We start from the raw sequence: 17,195 nt of genomic DNA on the forward strand, positions 1-17,195 counted from the left end.
ATACATCAAGCTATTGATGTTTTGTTCCCTGGAAGATTATATGATATAAAGTAGAATGTTTCTGAAGAGTGTTTTAATGTTGCAAATCTGCATAATTATATTGAAAATATGGTGTCAACCTACTACTGGATTGCCTTAATTAAAGAAATCATATTTTGAAAAAATCTACGTGGTTGTGTCATGATGGAGTAGGAAAAGCCCATATATTTTAAGTCCATGTGGAATAAAAATGGGATTTAAAAAAACCCCCACAATTTAGCTTAGTGGCTATGGTAATTATCTGCTATGCTTAGGATGACATATTTGTTGTTGAATTTCAGCAGTTGAGATGTTGCACACTCAGTACTGTGTGACTACTACCACTGAGGAGGTAACCTGTCCAAATCTTTTGCAGACGATGTGTCCTGTGTGTCTGGACCGCCTGAAGAACATGATCTTCCTGTGTGGCCACGGGACGTGCCAGCTTTGCGGAGACCGGATGAGCGAGTGCCCCATTTGCCGCAAGGCCATCGAACGGAGGATCCTTTTGTACTGAGCAGGGGCCAGGGCCTTTTTTTACTAGGTTGTGAAAGAGTAAGGACATGTTGATGCTTTTAAACCTCTGTTAGTTTGAAAGGTAGTAAAGGGTTCTGATGAAAACATTTCTAATACTGTAGCACAAGTTTGTTACATAGTAATTGTTTAAAGACTGTGAACACACCAAATAAAAGAAACAGTATTTGAACAGTCAGCTTGTAGCTTTACTCTTAAAAAACTTCTAAGCCTAATGCTAATTTAAAGCAGTCTTTTTTCCATTTTGTTTCTGTCTTCTTCTTCCCCTTAAAGTTTAAAGAAACAATCTTATTTTGGTTTTGTTCATGTGTATCATGTATGTATCAGATGTCAAGTGATGTAAGGGAATTTTTTTTTTATATTGTCAGTTACTCAGTTACTACCAAACATAAATATTTAGGATTTTTTTTTTTTTTTTGGCTTTGTGCTTTTCTGGAGAGTGTTGACATTTCCTGTGACAGTTCTGATTCACAATTAATTTCTGTCTTGAAATACACAGTCATGAAAAATCAATACAAAATATATGCACAGTAATAATAGATACACTATTCCCATAAGGTCATGCCTCAGAATGCAATGGTAGGGTAATTCTGACTTCATCATGTCCTTTGTTCCTGAGGATGGGTTGTGTAGAAAACAATAAAAAGAAAAATCTGTTTTAGAAGCATTATGTTTCCAAAACTGCACTTTGAGCTAACAGGTTCAAGCTAAGTAACTTAAATAGCGAGCTTCATAATTCTGCTAATTACTTGACTTTGTATGGAATTGCTTTTAGCTTGAGTGGAAAGGAGAACATTTGAGCTGTGGGTCAGTTATCCCTTTTAGATGAGTGAATTTGATCCATTGTGTAGAAACACATACATGCAGAGCCATTTAGAAATTGTGGGTCTGTGAATTCGGAAAAAAGAGATTTTGCAAAATTTCCTTTCTTTTTAAGTGAGTTTTATTGTCTCCAGGCAAACAGTGTCAACAGCAAAAGAGAATATTTAATATTGATTATTCATCTAAGTGGGGTGTTAACACCAGAACTTATCTGTGAGCATTACCTAATAATACTGCAAATGAAGATATTGCTGACAGAACAGTGAATTTTGTGAGCTGTGCCTAGTTGAGCTGAATTTTGCTGAAGGAGTTTCTTGTCCCTGACATGATAAAAAGCTGTTCCTCCTGACCTCCAAAATGCTACTGTTAGGGACTGCAAACTATTAATATTTTGAAAACAAATGTATCCTTTCATCCTTTTTAGTGGTAGAAAATACACTGATTTAAGGATCTCTTGTAGCTAAAAGGAATCTGTGCTTGCTCCTAAGTGATTTGACTGTTTTCTGAGTGCACAGTTCATGTAGCCCATTGCCATTGTGCAGACTTCATTTGGATGTGCTCTTGCAGAACATTAAAGAAATCCGTGCTGGAGTCACTTAGGTGCCTTACTTGCAGCTAAGATGAATTTATCATTGAATTCTCATTGCATATGTCTAAAATGTGGATAAAAGGATAGTTCAGGGAAGGATCCAAGTAAGGATAATGTTGTAATTGTGGTCCTTGCAGATAAATCAATCTGTCTTCTGAAACTGATCTTGATATGCCTGAACTGTGCAAATGTTGGCAAATGTCTCAGAAGACTGTTAGTAATAAACTGTAAAGATAGACAAACCTTTAAGCAATAAGATTTAAACACTGAATAAAGTTTTCCAGGAAACAAGTACAGTGATATATTGGAAAAGTATATGTAGAGGGGCTTTTAACACCATGAAGTGGTGTAATACACAGCCTTACAATAGCCATCTTTAATCCTCATCCAGCATTCCAAATGTTCCTCATTATTTTCAGTGTTCTTTCATTGGACACAATCACAATCTGGAGTCACTGTAATAGTCTGGTTTATTTTGTATACTAGTAGTCATCTGTTCTCAGATAATTGTATTCTTGACCAAATGAAGCAGGCTTCCCTTTTTTAGCTTCTTGATTCCTATTCAAAAGTACCGTAATTTCAAGGAGTTTTGGAAAGTTTTTGATGTAAGGCCTTTTTTCAGTTCATCATTTTGGGTATCTCCACTTGAACTCCGCGTGCATCTAAGTGTTCATTGCAGTTTTCATTTGCACAATATGCATGTTACTAAGGTTTTTGGTTTGGGTTTTTTGGTGGTTATTTTTTTGGTAGCATGTTTTACAGCTGAACTTTCTGTAGTAGGCTTCAGTTTCTTGTCAGGCTTCCCCTGGAAATACTTCTATAATAGGATGTGCCATTTGATGATCCATTCTCAGTTTTAGCCTGTCATCCATCAGATTTGTACCTTGATTTCCTCTGTCTCTGGCAGACATATTTTGTCCTCTTAATTCTTTAAGGCAACCTCTGCAAACTTGGCTGTGCAGATGCAGGGTGGATCTCTTCTTGATAACACAACTCAAAACTGAAACCTCAGTATAGCAGTTCACATTTTCCTGACTGTTGCTGGAACAAGCCAGAGTTACTTGAAAGTATTCCAGCTTAACATCAGCTGAATAATTCAGCTGAGTTAGAACAGATCTGAAGCATCCTGGGTAGGAAACTGGATGTAAGTTACTGTTTAATACCCTCAGTGCTTGAATACCATCACAGTCCTATGGAAATGGAGACAATGACTGAAGGTATTGCTGTAGGAGCAGCTTTAGTATCCTATACTGCACTCACAGCAGATGGATGTGACTGCATGGGAGTTTGTGATTGGACTCATTCAGCAATGTTGTGTGCCAGTTGAGACTGAACTGTGTCAGCTTGATGGTGACGCAGAAAAACAACTATTTTAGTGCCAAGAAAAACAACTGAATTCTAAAAACTAGGAAAGCTAACCAAGATGCTTGAATTATTTATATAGGTCTTTTATTGACAGGAGGAAGAGCTGTATCATGTCTGGAGATGGCGATACAGTTTGCCTTTCAAAAAACTTAAAGAGGAAAAATGCTTGCAAATCCAGTATCATTTATGGAAATAAATATTTATATTAGACTCTCTCTTTTAATTCAGGTGTAGAAGGTGAGCCAGTGTTGTTGAGGATCCCAGTAAGCTCATTCACTTTATTTTGTGGTTATCTGTGCACAGAGTGTGAATGTTTAATTGGATAGCACATATTTGAAGGATGAGAAGTTCACTTGAAGGCCAAAGGGGATCATAACAAGTAGTAGAGTTAAGGAAATATCACTGTGCATCTGTCTTCAACAAAAGATTAAAGTCTAAATTTCACCTGAGCAAAGTGAAAATTAGAAAAATCAGTTAGGCATTTATCTCTTAATTTATTGTAAAGTCGTAGAATGTAAGGGTTGTAAGGTTTGTTATGTCCATTCCCCAGCATTTAATAACAATTTTGAAATTAAATTGAATGAAATATCTCCATTTGTTTCTTGCAACAAGTAACAAGACACCTAAAAATATGTATTGTTCAGTGTGAGGTATGCTCAGATGTTTAAGTAAAATACTTTCTTTTCCATTCATTAAGGGACATAAACAGTCATATCACTATGTAGTGATTTAAAGTGTAAAGACAACCTAGGAGGTTAACAGAATAAACTAAATAGTTGTAGATTGTTCACTTTTGTATAACTACTTTTGACTTTTTTTCCCCTCAAAACTTGTATCATCACTTATTGTGGCCCAAGCTTATATGGCACTTCTCAAAATCTGGGCTGCTATTGCCTACTTTCCATTTGTTGGATTACTGTGTATTTGTACATTGGGGTTTGGAGAAATCCCTTTTTCCTGAAGTGGATAATAAAAACTAGACTGGTGAGATAGCAAACAAGTTCCTTTCTAAATGTGGAAGTTTGATTAGAAGGTGGTATTCTTAACTTGGACTGGGTGAGAATATAGCAGATTTGCACAAGTACTTGTGCCTTTTTAGCATAATCTTATAATTGGTATTTTAGCTTCTTTTAAAGACCTGAAATGGTCTTTTAAAAATAATTAAGTACTTATTGTGTAGATATTTTCTAGAGATGAAGGTTTATGTATGTGTAATTATCTTTAGCAGTATTAATTGCAGTTAGTGTAAACACTAAATTGTTTGAAGAAGCTGCTTTCAGCTAGTGATCTGAGCTTCCTCTGAGAAATTTAATTTTACTCTTCCAGTAGCAGCTGGTGAACCGAAGAGCCTATCCTGTTCTTTGTGCTGCATGGGTCAAGTTTTCACTTTAAAAAACCAAACCCCAACAACACTACAGTCTAACCTTTAGCAGTGCTACCTCCTTTCTGTCAAAGTGCTGAATTCTTCTCTAGCTGTTCGTAGTCTTTGGGAAGGGGTGGGGAAGACATCAGTTTTCTTTTGCTTCATCAGTTTTGATGTCTGAATACATTGCAGAGGTTTTTTTACTTTAGAAAATTACTGTGTAAAAGTTGCGTACAATAGCAGTGTGTGATTTGCCACAAAGTACATTGTATACCTGTGCATAAGTTCCTGGAATTCATACTGTTGTCTTTCTGTGCATTTCATACTTTGTTTGTGTTGACAAAGCTAAACTGTTGTCTGCAGAAGCTTTAGTATGTGCCATTTTTATAGCTCAGCCTGTGGTAAATACGCAAGTTCTGACTCAGGGCTTTTTAACAACTTAAACACATTCACAATATTCTTCAGCACATCTTGGAGAATACTAGAGATTTAATGACTGTACAGTGCCTTGATAGAACTACTAAATGGGCAGCAGCCATAGGGTCTTCACAAGAATGCAAGTATCTTTTCAATCCAGTTAGTGAGTTGATGTTAATATAGTTGTAATGCCCTCGCCATGGACTTATAAACTTGTATATATTTTCTGTAAAGGAAAATTGGCAAATTTAGATATTGTTAAGCTTTCTGAAAGCTGTTTAATTGTTGCACTGGTCATGAGGATCTAAGGGCATAATATTCACATTTAAAGAAGCAGCTTTTGTGTCAAAGACAGCTGAGAAAATTTTCTGTATGTGACATTTTTAGTGTGAGGAAGAGGTCATTGTATAACATGTAAAAGCAGCGGCTTTACTCTGATCTGGTAAATCTTCTGTAAGCGAGAGAGAAATAACCAACAATAAAATCAGTATGTTTGCATGCCATTTCATAGTTAGAAAACTTTGTGTAATTTTGAGCTTCTAGAAATACTTAATTTGTCCCAGCCTTAGTGTCTTTATGAATGCAAACTATTCATGTTAGGAAACAGTTTTTACTGAATCATAATGAGCATTTTTGCTTTTGTTAAAACTAACTTTGTATTTTCTGTAAACTGTAGATTTTGACATGACTGTTTATTGGAGAAATTTAAGGTTGCCTGTGTGAATGTAGTGTATTTCTGTATGCAGATAGCGTTATATAACTGCTTACTTTAAAACTGCTTAGCAAGGTCTAAGCTTTTCAAAGGAAATGCTGATGTACTGTATGGTTAGTAAAACTTGTCATATAAGATGTATACTGACTTTTTGAAGAGCTTTGATTTAAAAGTATAGTTGGGCTGAATTAATACTGATATTTTGCACACAACATTGGAAAAAGGGTGGTGGCTCATTTGTCTTCCTCCTTCTGAGTTGTAATGATGTTAGATGTCACCATGGAATTTGAAAATTGGATACCTGAAAAGGTATTTGCAAACTTGGTTACTTGTTTGCATACAATGTTTAAAGGAGCACCAGACTTTATTGAGAAATTTTGCAGTCTGAAATTCTTCAAAAAACTGGTTCTTTTGTAATATGTTCCTGAAGAATGAGTTTGTAGAAGCATCAGAAGTGCTATGTGCCTTTGAATCTCCAAGGTACTCAAACGTTGTTAAAGCAGCACAGTAGAAGTTCAAAGGGTGGATTATGTTGTAACAACAGAAAGGTTGATTTAAAATTATTTCTGGATTATGTGCAAATTTTTCTGTAAATATGCAGTTCATAGTACTGTTCTACTGACCCGAGTTGCTGTTAAGTGTATGTTAGACTCTGTGTTTACTTGTAATTGAATGGCCTTTACAGATCTGGCTATGTGAATGTGATCATTTAAACATCTCCTGCCAGATACAGTAACTTCCATATTCTGAGACAACAGATGCTGCATCATGGTTTGTACTTTTAGGATTCAATTTAATGGATGCATTTGTAAAAAAAAAAAAAAAAAAAAGCCTATGTAATCAAAGGCAACAAAACCAACCAGACTTATATGGCTTAATGTTTTTATTTGTCCTAGTGTACAGGTGAAAAAAGGAACTGACAGAATAAAAAGTTTGTTGCTCTCTTTCTCAGTTTCTTTTCATTTTTCAAGTTTCTTCAGCCTTGGTTTATATGACAGGTCTGTATAAAAACAGTGTTTTCAAATACTTTTGAGAAACTTTATTTTAAAATAATTTATGCAATTTGTTAAAATACATTTGAAGTAGCCTCTTGTTCTTTGCTTTGGGATTTATGAGCTGTTCACATATTTCTCCTTATGTGTTCATTGAACATGACAGGAGCAGTGCTGGCATTGGTTGAAGACTTCATCTCTGTGGTCTCAAGGGTTTCAGCCCCTGCTGTTGATTGCAGTGGAAGCTGCAGGTTTTAATAGTGTTTGGTATTGATGGGTTTAGATTTTGAGAAGGCTGTTTCCTAGTGTACAATATAAATAATTATAATAATTTTATAAGTACTGTGTAATGCAGTTAATTTCTGTATAGTGCACTTGGCTGTTCTAAGTCATTCCAGCTATATTCAATATACAGTTGTCTGTTTCTGATGGGAGTGGTGAAGGTGCATGGAGATTTCCTTTGGATTTGACATGAATCAAATGCAGATTTCTTCATGGGTGTACTCTCATTTAGGGAGTAAAGATTAGTGGTAGTATTGGAATAAAAAAGCATTAGCCTTCCTTTTCAGACTTCGTTTTCCCCCATAAGGAAAGGAAATATAAGTTGTCAGAAATAAAATTGAATAAAGTTGAATTTTTGTGCAGCCCTGCTCATGATGGTGACGTGCCTTGGAAAACTTTTGCTTTCAAGAATGAATCATACCAACTTTTCTTGATACTTAAAAGAAGGTTTTGGCTGAAAAAAACTTAAGGATTTTAAATGGTTTGTTTCCTTTTCAGCAGAGTAGCATGTCCTTGCTTTCCAGGAGATAGTAAGGTAGGGGTTTTTTGCAGTCTTTAGAAGTGATGCCATGATGGATTAAAATAGTTTATATTAAAAACTGAGAACTGTGCCAACTGGCAATGTACAAATTTTAGTCTTCAACAATGCAAGACTTTAAGTTATGGGAAAGTCATTGCAGTATCTACTACAATTTATTGATCTACAAGGATTTATTGATGCTTATGTGACTGCCCTAGAGAAGCTAATAAACCTAATTTCTAAATTTTTTAAAATACACTTGTGAGACTATAGTGACCTCTTGCAACACTAACACTGTTTCACTGAATTTTCCTTAGAAATAAATCTGTGGGAGGTAAGGAGACAAACTTAATCCTGAGCCGATTTCCCCATTGACATGTCGGCATCCTAAAAAGTATATTTCTCCCACAAGGGGTCAGTAGCACCCTCCATTTGGCACCACTTTTTATTACAATATAAGCACAAAGCAAACAAGGGATAAGGATAATGATGATTGCATTAATATGTGGGTGGACCAGACCTAACTTGTCTCCTTCTTCAAGCAGGCTAAGTATAATTAGGTTATTTGCTGACTTCAGTAAGCACCATATTCTATCCTCTGACTCTCATGTGACATGAACATTGCTACTATTGATTAGGGCAAAGTTCCAGTGGAGTGTTTGCCTTTAGCTCTAGTTGAAAGTATTCATTTAGTCAAGCTTTTTTTCAAAAGCATGCAGTTGGAGCAGATAAACGATATGAAAGAGCTTGTCCAGCAGGCAGGGGAAAAGAATTCTTGTAAGAGTGTCCCACATATTCTTAATGATAACCACAGTCTCCCTAGATGGCAAGAGCTGATTAATATTTTCCACTCTATAGTAACACAACTTACAGTTAAATATGCTTTGAAGCCTATCAGGCTGCTCAGTGGAAGGAATGTCCAGCTTCTCAAGGCTTCCCTGAGTATGCAAGTTACTTGAAGGCCAGAAGTTTGAAGTTGAAGTAACTCATAATCTTTCTCCCAAGAGGCTGAACAGACCAGAGAGCTATTTCTTCAACAAAAATTTCCATCCCCGGTAGCAAAGTCATGTTTCACAAATAAGAATGTTGAGATGGTCAATGTCATTCAGGCACAGGTTCTTTTGTGCGTTGACTTTAACAAGGGACCTTCCTTACCTCCATGTTTGCAACTCTTGTTATTCTCTCTGTCACAACTGTTGTGGGGTTTGTATTTCATGTCCTCAGTGCTTCTGTCCCCACTACTGAAATCCTCCATTGCAATTCTTTCTTTGTCTGTATTTTCGATAGCAGAACTGTGTCCCTTCCTTCTTGGTGTGTCCCTTCTGTCCCTTCTGTCCTCCTGTGTTCTTTTACACTTGAGGTTGCCATAAGCATAGTGAAGCCTTGTCCTTGTGTCCCTAACTCCACTGTGAATTTCTGTACTGACAGGAGGAATTCCTGAATTTGTTCTTGGCATAATTTCACATTAATTTATTGACATCCCTTGTTTCTCCCCATTGGTGGCATAAGAAAAAGTTTTTGTCTACCCCTGAGGAAAGGATAGGGGCCACTTCTGATCTCAACCGTATGAGGAAATGCAGAAACAAGTAAGTGTTTCAAGGTTGTTTAGCTTGGGTGATGTCCTTTTGTCCTATAGGCCACCTCTAATTTTCATTCTTACTGTATCCTGGATTTGGTTTTTGGTGGCAGCTTAAGGGTTACTTCTCAAAGAAACTCACAAGCAACTAGAAGAGAGAAGCTTCCATCTAGAGTGTCTTGTGCACTTATGTTGCCTGGAGGAAGTTCAGTAGGATTGCTTGCAAAGAGAAGGGGTCTGGTTTTGGACTTCTTGCTGCCTCCATAAAGAATTAGGAAAATAATTCCATCTCTTTGAACAAGGTAAATCTGAAATCACATTCCAAGTATTTCTTTTCTGCTAAGATTACATAATCCCTACCATGTATATGCTTTATAGTTGTAAGGTAGCATGAGGTTCTGTATGAAAGCTATATAAACTAAATGCCAATTATATACCATCTATTTCCCAATGGCCACAGATTGTTGGCTTTGATACTATTGATACAATACTATTATTTTTCCTCTTTTCTGTGATGAGACCAGTAAAGGATAAAAAATAAAGATCACTTCAGGTCTATCCAGATAAGGTGGCTTTCCTAACACAGAGCCCTAGTTAAGCTGTTTGTGGTACAGCTGTACAACATATTCAAGTTTTTTGTCTGTTTTTCTGATTTATAGCACATGGCACTTAAGGCACCTAATTTATATCGATATTGGGTTTTGTTCAGGTGATTCTGATTGTGTGTAAGCCTGAGGAAATCTTGATCTTGTTGTCTGCTGAAACTGCATTCTCCCACCATTTCCTGTAGAGGACATAGAGTCTGGAAGCACCATACTATTTTGTTGAGATAGAGAAGTGGGCTAGAGTAGGGGAATAGGGAAACTTAAAGCTAAAATACAGCCATAGACCTAGTTCTTCTGGCATTTATGAAGTAAGAAACTCAGATGGCAAATTTGACAGAGAGAAGAGTGGTTTACTAAAACTGAGTTTTAAATTCCTCTGTACCCTCTTTGGGGAGCCTGTAACATGGATACATTGAGTCCTGCTGGAACCCTGCCATGTCCTGCATGTCCCACCACCCTGGATAGGTCCCTCCACACCAAATCTCCCTGGAGGAATACGTCTTATAATTATACTGAAAATTATTCCACCCATGGAGAAGGAAGGCATGAGAGTTACGAGCCAGTCCCTGGTGCAAAAGTTGTGGATTTGCTGTTTTATTTAACACAGTTTTCTTCCCATGGCACACACTGAGGATGTAAAGGAGTAAGTGATCTTGACTTGGATTTTCTGTGTGCTGTGGCTGTCTGCACCCAGGCAGCAGCTTAAAGGAGCTGCTGCAAATCAACTGCTCAGTAATGAGCTGTGTGAGGTGCTCGCCCTGCAGCGAGCAGAAGCTGGGAGCCACTCAAGCTTTTAAAGTGCTGCAGCCAAGTAGGGTTGAGTGGGCCAAGCCCTCTGGGCATCTACTTATCCTGAGCTGACATTGCTTTATTGGTAAGTGGCATGGAAATGAAATAGATTTGAAAAGCATATCTTCATTAACAAGATTGGGATACCAGACATTTAATTTTAGGCTTTATCTGCTGTGCTGAATCCAGCGGTGACGCCGAGATTTGGCAAGCAGTTGTTGAGCACTCCAGGAAAGGTTACTCGTGGGCTTTTGTAGGAGTTTCTCAACTTTGAGGATGTAGTCAAATAGTCCTCAGGAGAGAAAAAAACCAGCTAGCTAGCAAGAGTGTTTCAGAAGAAAGTTTATTGGGTTTTTTTTGGTTGGTTGATTGGCTTTTGGTTTGTTTTAGTTTTTTGTTGTTGTTCTCACCCTCTACTGGATGGCAAGTGTGCCTGGTTTTTTGTTTCTCTTGCCAATTTTCATTTAGCCAAAAATGCTGCCATAACTGGTACTTTACATCTGGATTTGCCATCAAACATATATCCTATATGTCTGTTCCAGCTATTCCTGACCATCATACTACCTCTCCCCAGAGCATCCTTCCAAGGGTGTGAGTGTGTGCTTATAGGAGAGCTAGTGTTATCCTCTGTAAGGACAAGGAAAGGAGTTTAATATTGATTTGGTCTGATCTTTTTCTTTCTGACCATCTTCAATTATCAAATGTTGAGATGCCTTTTTTTTCACATGGCGTTTAATTTTGAGAGGAAATCAGTGGGGGCATCATTGCTGTGCCTGGAGTTCTTGGGTTTGGCCTGTCCTTTCCTACAAAAATTAAACCTGTTGGCCTAAGATTGGTTGGTTTATGAGGTACAGGTATTTAAACACTAAGCTGGCCAGTACTGCTCATAGGAATATTAATACAGATGGCCTGGAGCTGGCAGGTTTTTCTAGTGAAGATAAGGAAGAGCTTAGCACATCCTAGGTTAAGCTCCTCCCTGTCACAGCTGAATGCTAAATACTGTGTGCCCTGCAGTGTCTGAAGGGCAGACATAGATTAAGGCATCTTCATGGCACAATGCTGTGTCCATAGGAGCTAGCAGTGAGGGAAATGCACTGCATCCATGATAACATAATAGTTTTCATGAGTTGGTACATCTGGCTTTTCTGGAAGGGTAGGTAGCCTGAGATGAGGTCAGTAGGTACCCTAGGGAACCTGGAAATAGAGCACTGGATGGTGCTGGGTACTTGTAGCCCAAAACTCTAGAACAAGTTTGCTTGTGTATCTGGATTGGCTGTCAGTGAATTAGAAACAAGAGGATCTATAAGGCACCAGCTTTCCATGTTTGCACGAAAAGTGTCCTTCCCTGTGCTTTATTAATTTGCTTCCTCCTGAAAGAACACAGGAAGCTAACAAGCCTAGCTTGTTCTGCTGCAAACTGTGTCTATGCAGCATTGAACATCTCCTTAGATAGCTTTGAATGTGGACAGGCCAAGGAAAAAAAAAAGGGAGAGGGGGGAGGACAGAGAGGTCTTTAATGATGTGTTACATTATTGATGGAATTTCTAACCCAGAGAACTGCCTGCCTGGGAGCTGTGGGCAGTGTTACCCACAGTTACTGCTTGCTTGTACATAGTTCATTTTTGTTTTATTGTTCAGGGAAGATAAAGTGGTGTCTCTGCTAAGTGTGGTGACTGGCTGGGAAGAGCGGCCTGGTTCTGCTGAGCACAGCTGCCAAAACTGGAGCAAGCCAAGGGAGCGCTGTTCTTTTGTCAGAGACAGAAATGTGGTCTGACACAGCTTTCTTATCAAAGGGAAGGATTTTTCACTTCAGGAGGAAGTTTGGCTGGGAAGGCATTGGATAACTTTTTTTTTTTTCGGCTCTGCGGGAAGTCCTGTATAAATGTGTTTTCCATGGATGTAATAGTTCTGCTTCTGACTTTCTGGAGAGAACATTAGTGCCGTCTATGCGGGAAATAACACAAGGGTGACTAAAATATTTTTAATCTGAGTAAGTCAGCAAACATACCTTGTGTGCTCACAACCAGGAGCCATTTGCTCTTGGCTTATGCCATGGAGCAGGCAAAAAGTAGGTCTCTTTTTTTTCTAATTTTTTATTCTAAGTATTTCTGAAATTTCCCCTGATCCCTTCCAAGCCATCATGTTGTAGTTAAATTAAAACTCAGCCTTTTCTTCTGGTAAATACCTTGTGTAACAGGAGTGATTTGTTTGTGTTTCAGCTTAAACTTGGATAATTTTGTTTAAACATTAAGAGCCTATGTGTATATAATATAGAGAAGTTTCTCTAGTACAGTTGAAGAAACAAGTTATCCTCTAACTGAGGCCATTAGATTGTGATTTGTTACATTTGGTTTCCGTGGTTTTCCTGTGAGTCTTTACACAAGTCACTAAGTTTTGTGTTTCCTCTCTTTCTTAAGTGTGAAATGAGAAATTACTGCTTGGGGGTACGAAAAGAAATCTGCTGGTGTATGCAGGGACTCCTACAACAGCTGTAATGAGTTCCTGAGTAGATAAGATGCCTCCCCTGCCAACCAGTCACACTGTGGTGTACCAGCTCAGTTCGGTGTTTTCCTGATGAAAAACTGAAACCAGGTACTAGTGCTACTTCAATCTTGTCACAGAGCAAATAGGCATAAAATGAACTAATACCTTCCACCACCCAAGCACTGGGAGTTATTAATTAACTAGTAATTATATACCAATGTGTATTTTATTATACTTAACAAGTAACTGTTGATCATTATTTCCTTATTAAATCTGTTAATGAGAAAGGGCTGTATTCAATGCAGGTACTGAGTTATAACTAAATGAGCTGACAAAATGCCAGCTTTTGGGTGGTAACATTTCTCTGAGGTTCTCTGTGATCTTGTCAGTGCACTGAAGTATTTCAATAAGTGCTCTCTGCAACTCCACCTCCCACAGCCAGTGGGTGTCACTGCAAGCATTGCAGTGAGAGAAGAACGATTTTGGGGAGAAAGAATAAAAGTTCAAGTGTATGCTGTATTTTTTTAAAGTTAGAAATAATTGCAGAAGAATAATTATATCCTAAGTTACTAACCTAGCAATCTGCATAAATGTTTCTTGGAGATGCTTAAAGGTCTGAAATACTTATTAAAAAAAAATAAAATTAAGTATCCTAGATGGCCAAGGCCAATCTTCTGATAGAAGTCATGTCACTGGCCACTTCCATAGCCATATTAGCCCCAAATGCTGCCTTGCTTCCTAGTGCTTAATGCTATGTGCCTCAGAGATGATGGTGGTTTAAAAAAACCTCAACAGCAAAAGAGCCAAAAACAAACACCAAAGAACCCCCAAAAACCTTTCCTTGAATTCTTTAAAGCCACTTATATGGAATTCTTGCTGTTTGCAGATCTGAGTGCTAAAGGTCACTCTCCTCAAAGCCCCCATCTTCCCTGGAGAACCGGCCATCCCCAAAGCCAGAGAAGCTGACTCAGATGCTCTTCCAAGCCACTGCTGGGAGAAGACATGGTTGTGCCATCCCAGCCCTGTGCCCCCAGCGTGGCACAGCCCAGGCAGCCGTGCAGGCTGGGCACTGTTCACAGCACAGACATTGCCCAGCAGTGGGAAGGAAGGGTGGCCCCTTCGGCAGGGGCCTCCCTCGCACAGGTCGTTGCTAAGGCCGGCGTTGTCTCTGCCTCTGTTATCGTGAGGATGACAGTTTAAACAGGCCTTATCACTGTGTATTCAATCAAGGTTTATGAGGGCTGATAAAGATGTCACCTAGTTGCTTTGTGTGTTCATTAAAACCCTATTCCCCAGTAGGACTTTGCTGTGTTATGTTTTTCTTTTTTTTCTTTCTTCACTGAATTTTATATGTCTTCAGAATAAAGAAGTGTGTGTTGGGAGGAAAGGCATAATGCTTACTTGAATGCCCCTAATATTTCTGTGGGAAAGCCCAAAGCCCAGATTTAGTAGCTTGGTTGACACTACTCTATCTGCATTTAATATCTTATATTGTCATAATTGCTTATTTAATAGTTCAGTAAAGTTTCCTAAATGTAGCATATGCAGGGCAGTAAAGTGGCTTGTGTGCACTTCCCTGCTCTGTTGTGTTGGTGCTGAAGGTGGCTTGGGAGGGGCTTGGTGTTACTCAGTTATGACACAGGATGAGTTGCCATTGAGACTTTTCCTGATGGATGGAGACTGCATATTTCCAACACAGAAATGTAAGCCTTGTTCACTTATTGTTCTGGTTGTATGTCAAAGCTGAAGAAATGGTTGCAATAAATAGGTAGTCATATAAAATGCATCTGTAATTTTCAAGTCATCTGTCTGTGAACAGTAATAGAAAGTAGGCAAAGATTAAGTCTGTCTTGTCCTTCATTTCAAAGTGGTTTTTTTTTCCCCTCAACCCATGTCCTCCTTGCTAAAATTTAAAACAAATACATTGTCTTGATTGTATCTGATGTCATGTCCAATTCTGCCAGTCTTCAGAAAAATTTCTACAGTAAGAAGTTGCTCAGTTGCATTTTTGTTGGTTAAATAAAATTTGTTTTAAAACAAAACATCTACAAAACCATAATGAAATATGATTAGTTGCAGCTGCTTGCTGTGTTATAAAAGAGAAAAATGTTAGGGGAGTCTATTGGCTGAAAAGATTTGAAAATAAATAACAGACTGAAGACCTTAGTTCAGGCACAAATCAATTGAGATTAAGCATGTGTGTTCAGGCTCTTTTAAAAAATGGGAAGAAACTGAATACTCAATTTATTCCGTAGATCCCCAGGTCATAGTAAATTCCTGTTATTTACACTTTAGCGTATTGGCTCTCTGCATCCTCCAAACTTTGTGAATACTAATGGCTGTTGGCATTTCAGAAATGATTCTTTCACTTTGTTTACAGTTTTGCTGCTGCTGGCAAGCATTGGACTATCAAAGGCTTTAATGCTGTGCATGTGCATTTCATAATAGAATGTTATTCTATGAGGATAATAACACTTACTAGAGATCAGTAATAAAATGAAAAACAGCCTCTCCAGCATCACTTGTTAACACTTCTAATGATTGTTTGCCTATTAACACTAATTGGTTATATGCTTCCATTTTAGCCTGTGCAGGCTGGCATAAGCACGAAGCACTCATGTATGTACAGTACTTATGAATAGCTGTGCTGGCCTACTGATCTCTGCAATAAAAGTTACTGTACCATGATCTGGGTCTGCTTTTTTTTTAAATGTTTTATATCAGAACCACTTGTTGACCTCTGCCTTATCAATTCACTCTGTCTGCCTTTAAACAGTAGTCACAGAATTCTCTAGAATATTTGCCTGGTACAGTGGTGTCCATTTAGCCTTGACCATTGAATACTCTGTGGTCATCCAGTAGTACAGTATTTTTTGAAGCTTGCCTTAAAACTAGAATGTGTTGTTAAACCTTTGTTTGACCTCAAACAGTTGACTGTGGGCAGTCTAAAATAGTAATTTATTTGCCTTCTGATGTTCCTGGAGCTAAGATAGAAAGTGTTGTGGTTGCTGCCAGTCACTGGGTTCAGGAAACCACCTTCACTCAGTGAGCACTTTGGGCAGGGTGAGGAAGGGGAATCTGGAGCATGGCAATGAAAAGTACCTTTGGAAGCTGAAGTCTCACCCCAGACACGTGTGCTAACATGCTAAATTGCCAGAACATGGTTGCCAAAGCTTGTCTGGCTTCAAATGTATATTGATTTCTGTTTCCTCATTTGAATCCAGAAAGATCATAACAACAGAATATTAGCCTGAAAATCTGAGGATAATTTGATATAGAAAAATAAAGTGGTTCAAATATTAACAATACCAAGAGATCCCTGGCCTATTTCTAGCCAGCTGAATGAGAAAGCGCTCTCAGTACAGAGTAATTGGCTTTTCCCTTCTATTCTTGTTTGGATGAGGCAATATATTCAATTGTATCCACACAGGGGTTGTTTCAGCCGTGCCTTGTGGTAGTTCACCTGTACTATCCAACCTTAGACATTGAGCTGAACAAAAACTACACTTCAGGACAGTTCTTGGCATCAGCAGTTTTCTTCACAGATCTTAGGCTGCTATCACCAGCCTTTGGAGTAGGGTCAAGAAGTATCAGAGTCACAGTCACTTCTCTGCTTCCATACTGAGAGGGGAATTGTGGCAAATCAGGAGCAGGAGAGGGCCCTGTTATGGGAAGAGCCATGAATAATCGTGTTTGCCAGTGCCACCCCTTCCCAGAGCACGCTGCTGCCTCGTGAAGGGAGGCAGAGTGTGCAATGCCGATAAAGGGCGGCGGTGGTGCCAGTGGTGCCATGGCTTTGCTGCCGTGTGTTGTGCCGTAGCCATGGCACCTGGGCAGTGATGGATGTCTGTGGGCTGGTGCTGTGCTCAGCTATGATTAGATATTTATTGATAACAGCCACGCTAGTCCAGTCTAAGAGATTACTTGAGGCCTCTGCAGGTCTGTTGAGAAGACTTGCTCTCAAGGTGAAGCATCTGCATGTAGGTCAGTGTTTATGGACACCCGAGCGCTCACCAGCAATCAGCCTGGTTAATCCAGCTCCTATGGAGAGGTCAGTAGCTCCATGCACTGGGAGATTGCCAGTCCCTGTCCATGAGGATGTGGTAATTGATTTTCTCACTTGAGTA

The 17,195-nt window shown here is 38.7% G+C and overlaps 1 protein-coding gene across 3 annotated transcripts in view; it reads left to right on the top strand.

Moving 5' to 3' along the window:
* Positions 1-15,756, top strand: part of MIB1 (MIB E3 ubiquitin protein ligase 1) — an 86,376-nt gene extending 70,620 nt beyond the window's left edge. For 2 of the 3 annotated variants that reach the window (XM_066562386.1, XM_066562402.1), the window contains exon 21: positions 395-6,766. In XM_066562386.1, coding sequence (XP_066418483.1) covers positions 395-535 — 141 coding nt within the window. In that variant the 3' untranslated portion in view covers positions 536-6,766. Of the gene's footprint in view, positions 1-394; positions 6,767-13,001 lie in introns of those variants that run through there. The other variant, XM_066562394.1, reaches the window with a different exon arrangement.
* Positions 15,757-17,195: the final 1,439 nt, after the last annotated feature.

Source organism: Molothrus aeneus, chromosome 1 (genome assembly GCF_037042795.1).
Source record: "Molothrus aeneus isolate 106 chromosome 1, BPBGC_Maene_1.0, whole genome shotgun sequence".
Classification (NCBI taxonomy): Eukaryota; Metazoa; Chordata; class Aves; order Passeriformes; family Icteridae; genus Molothrus; species Molothrus aeneus.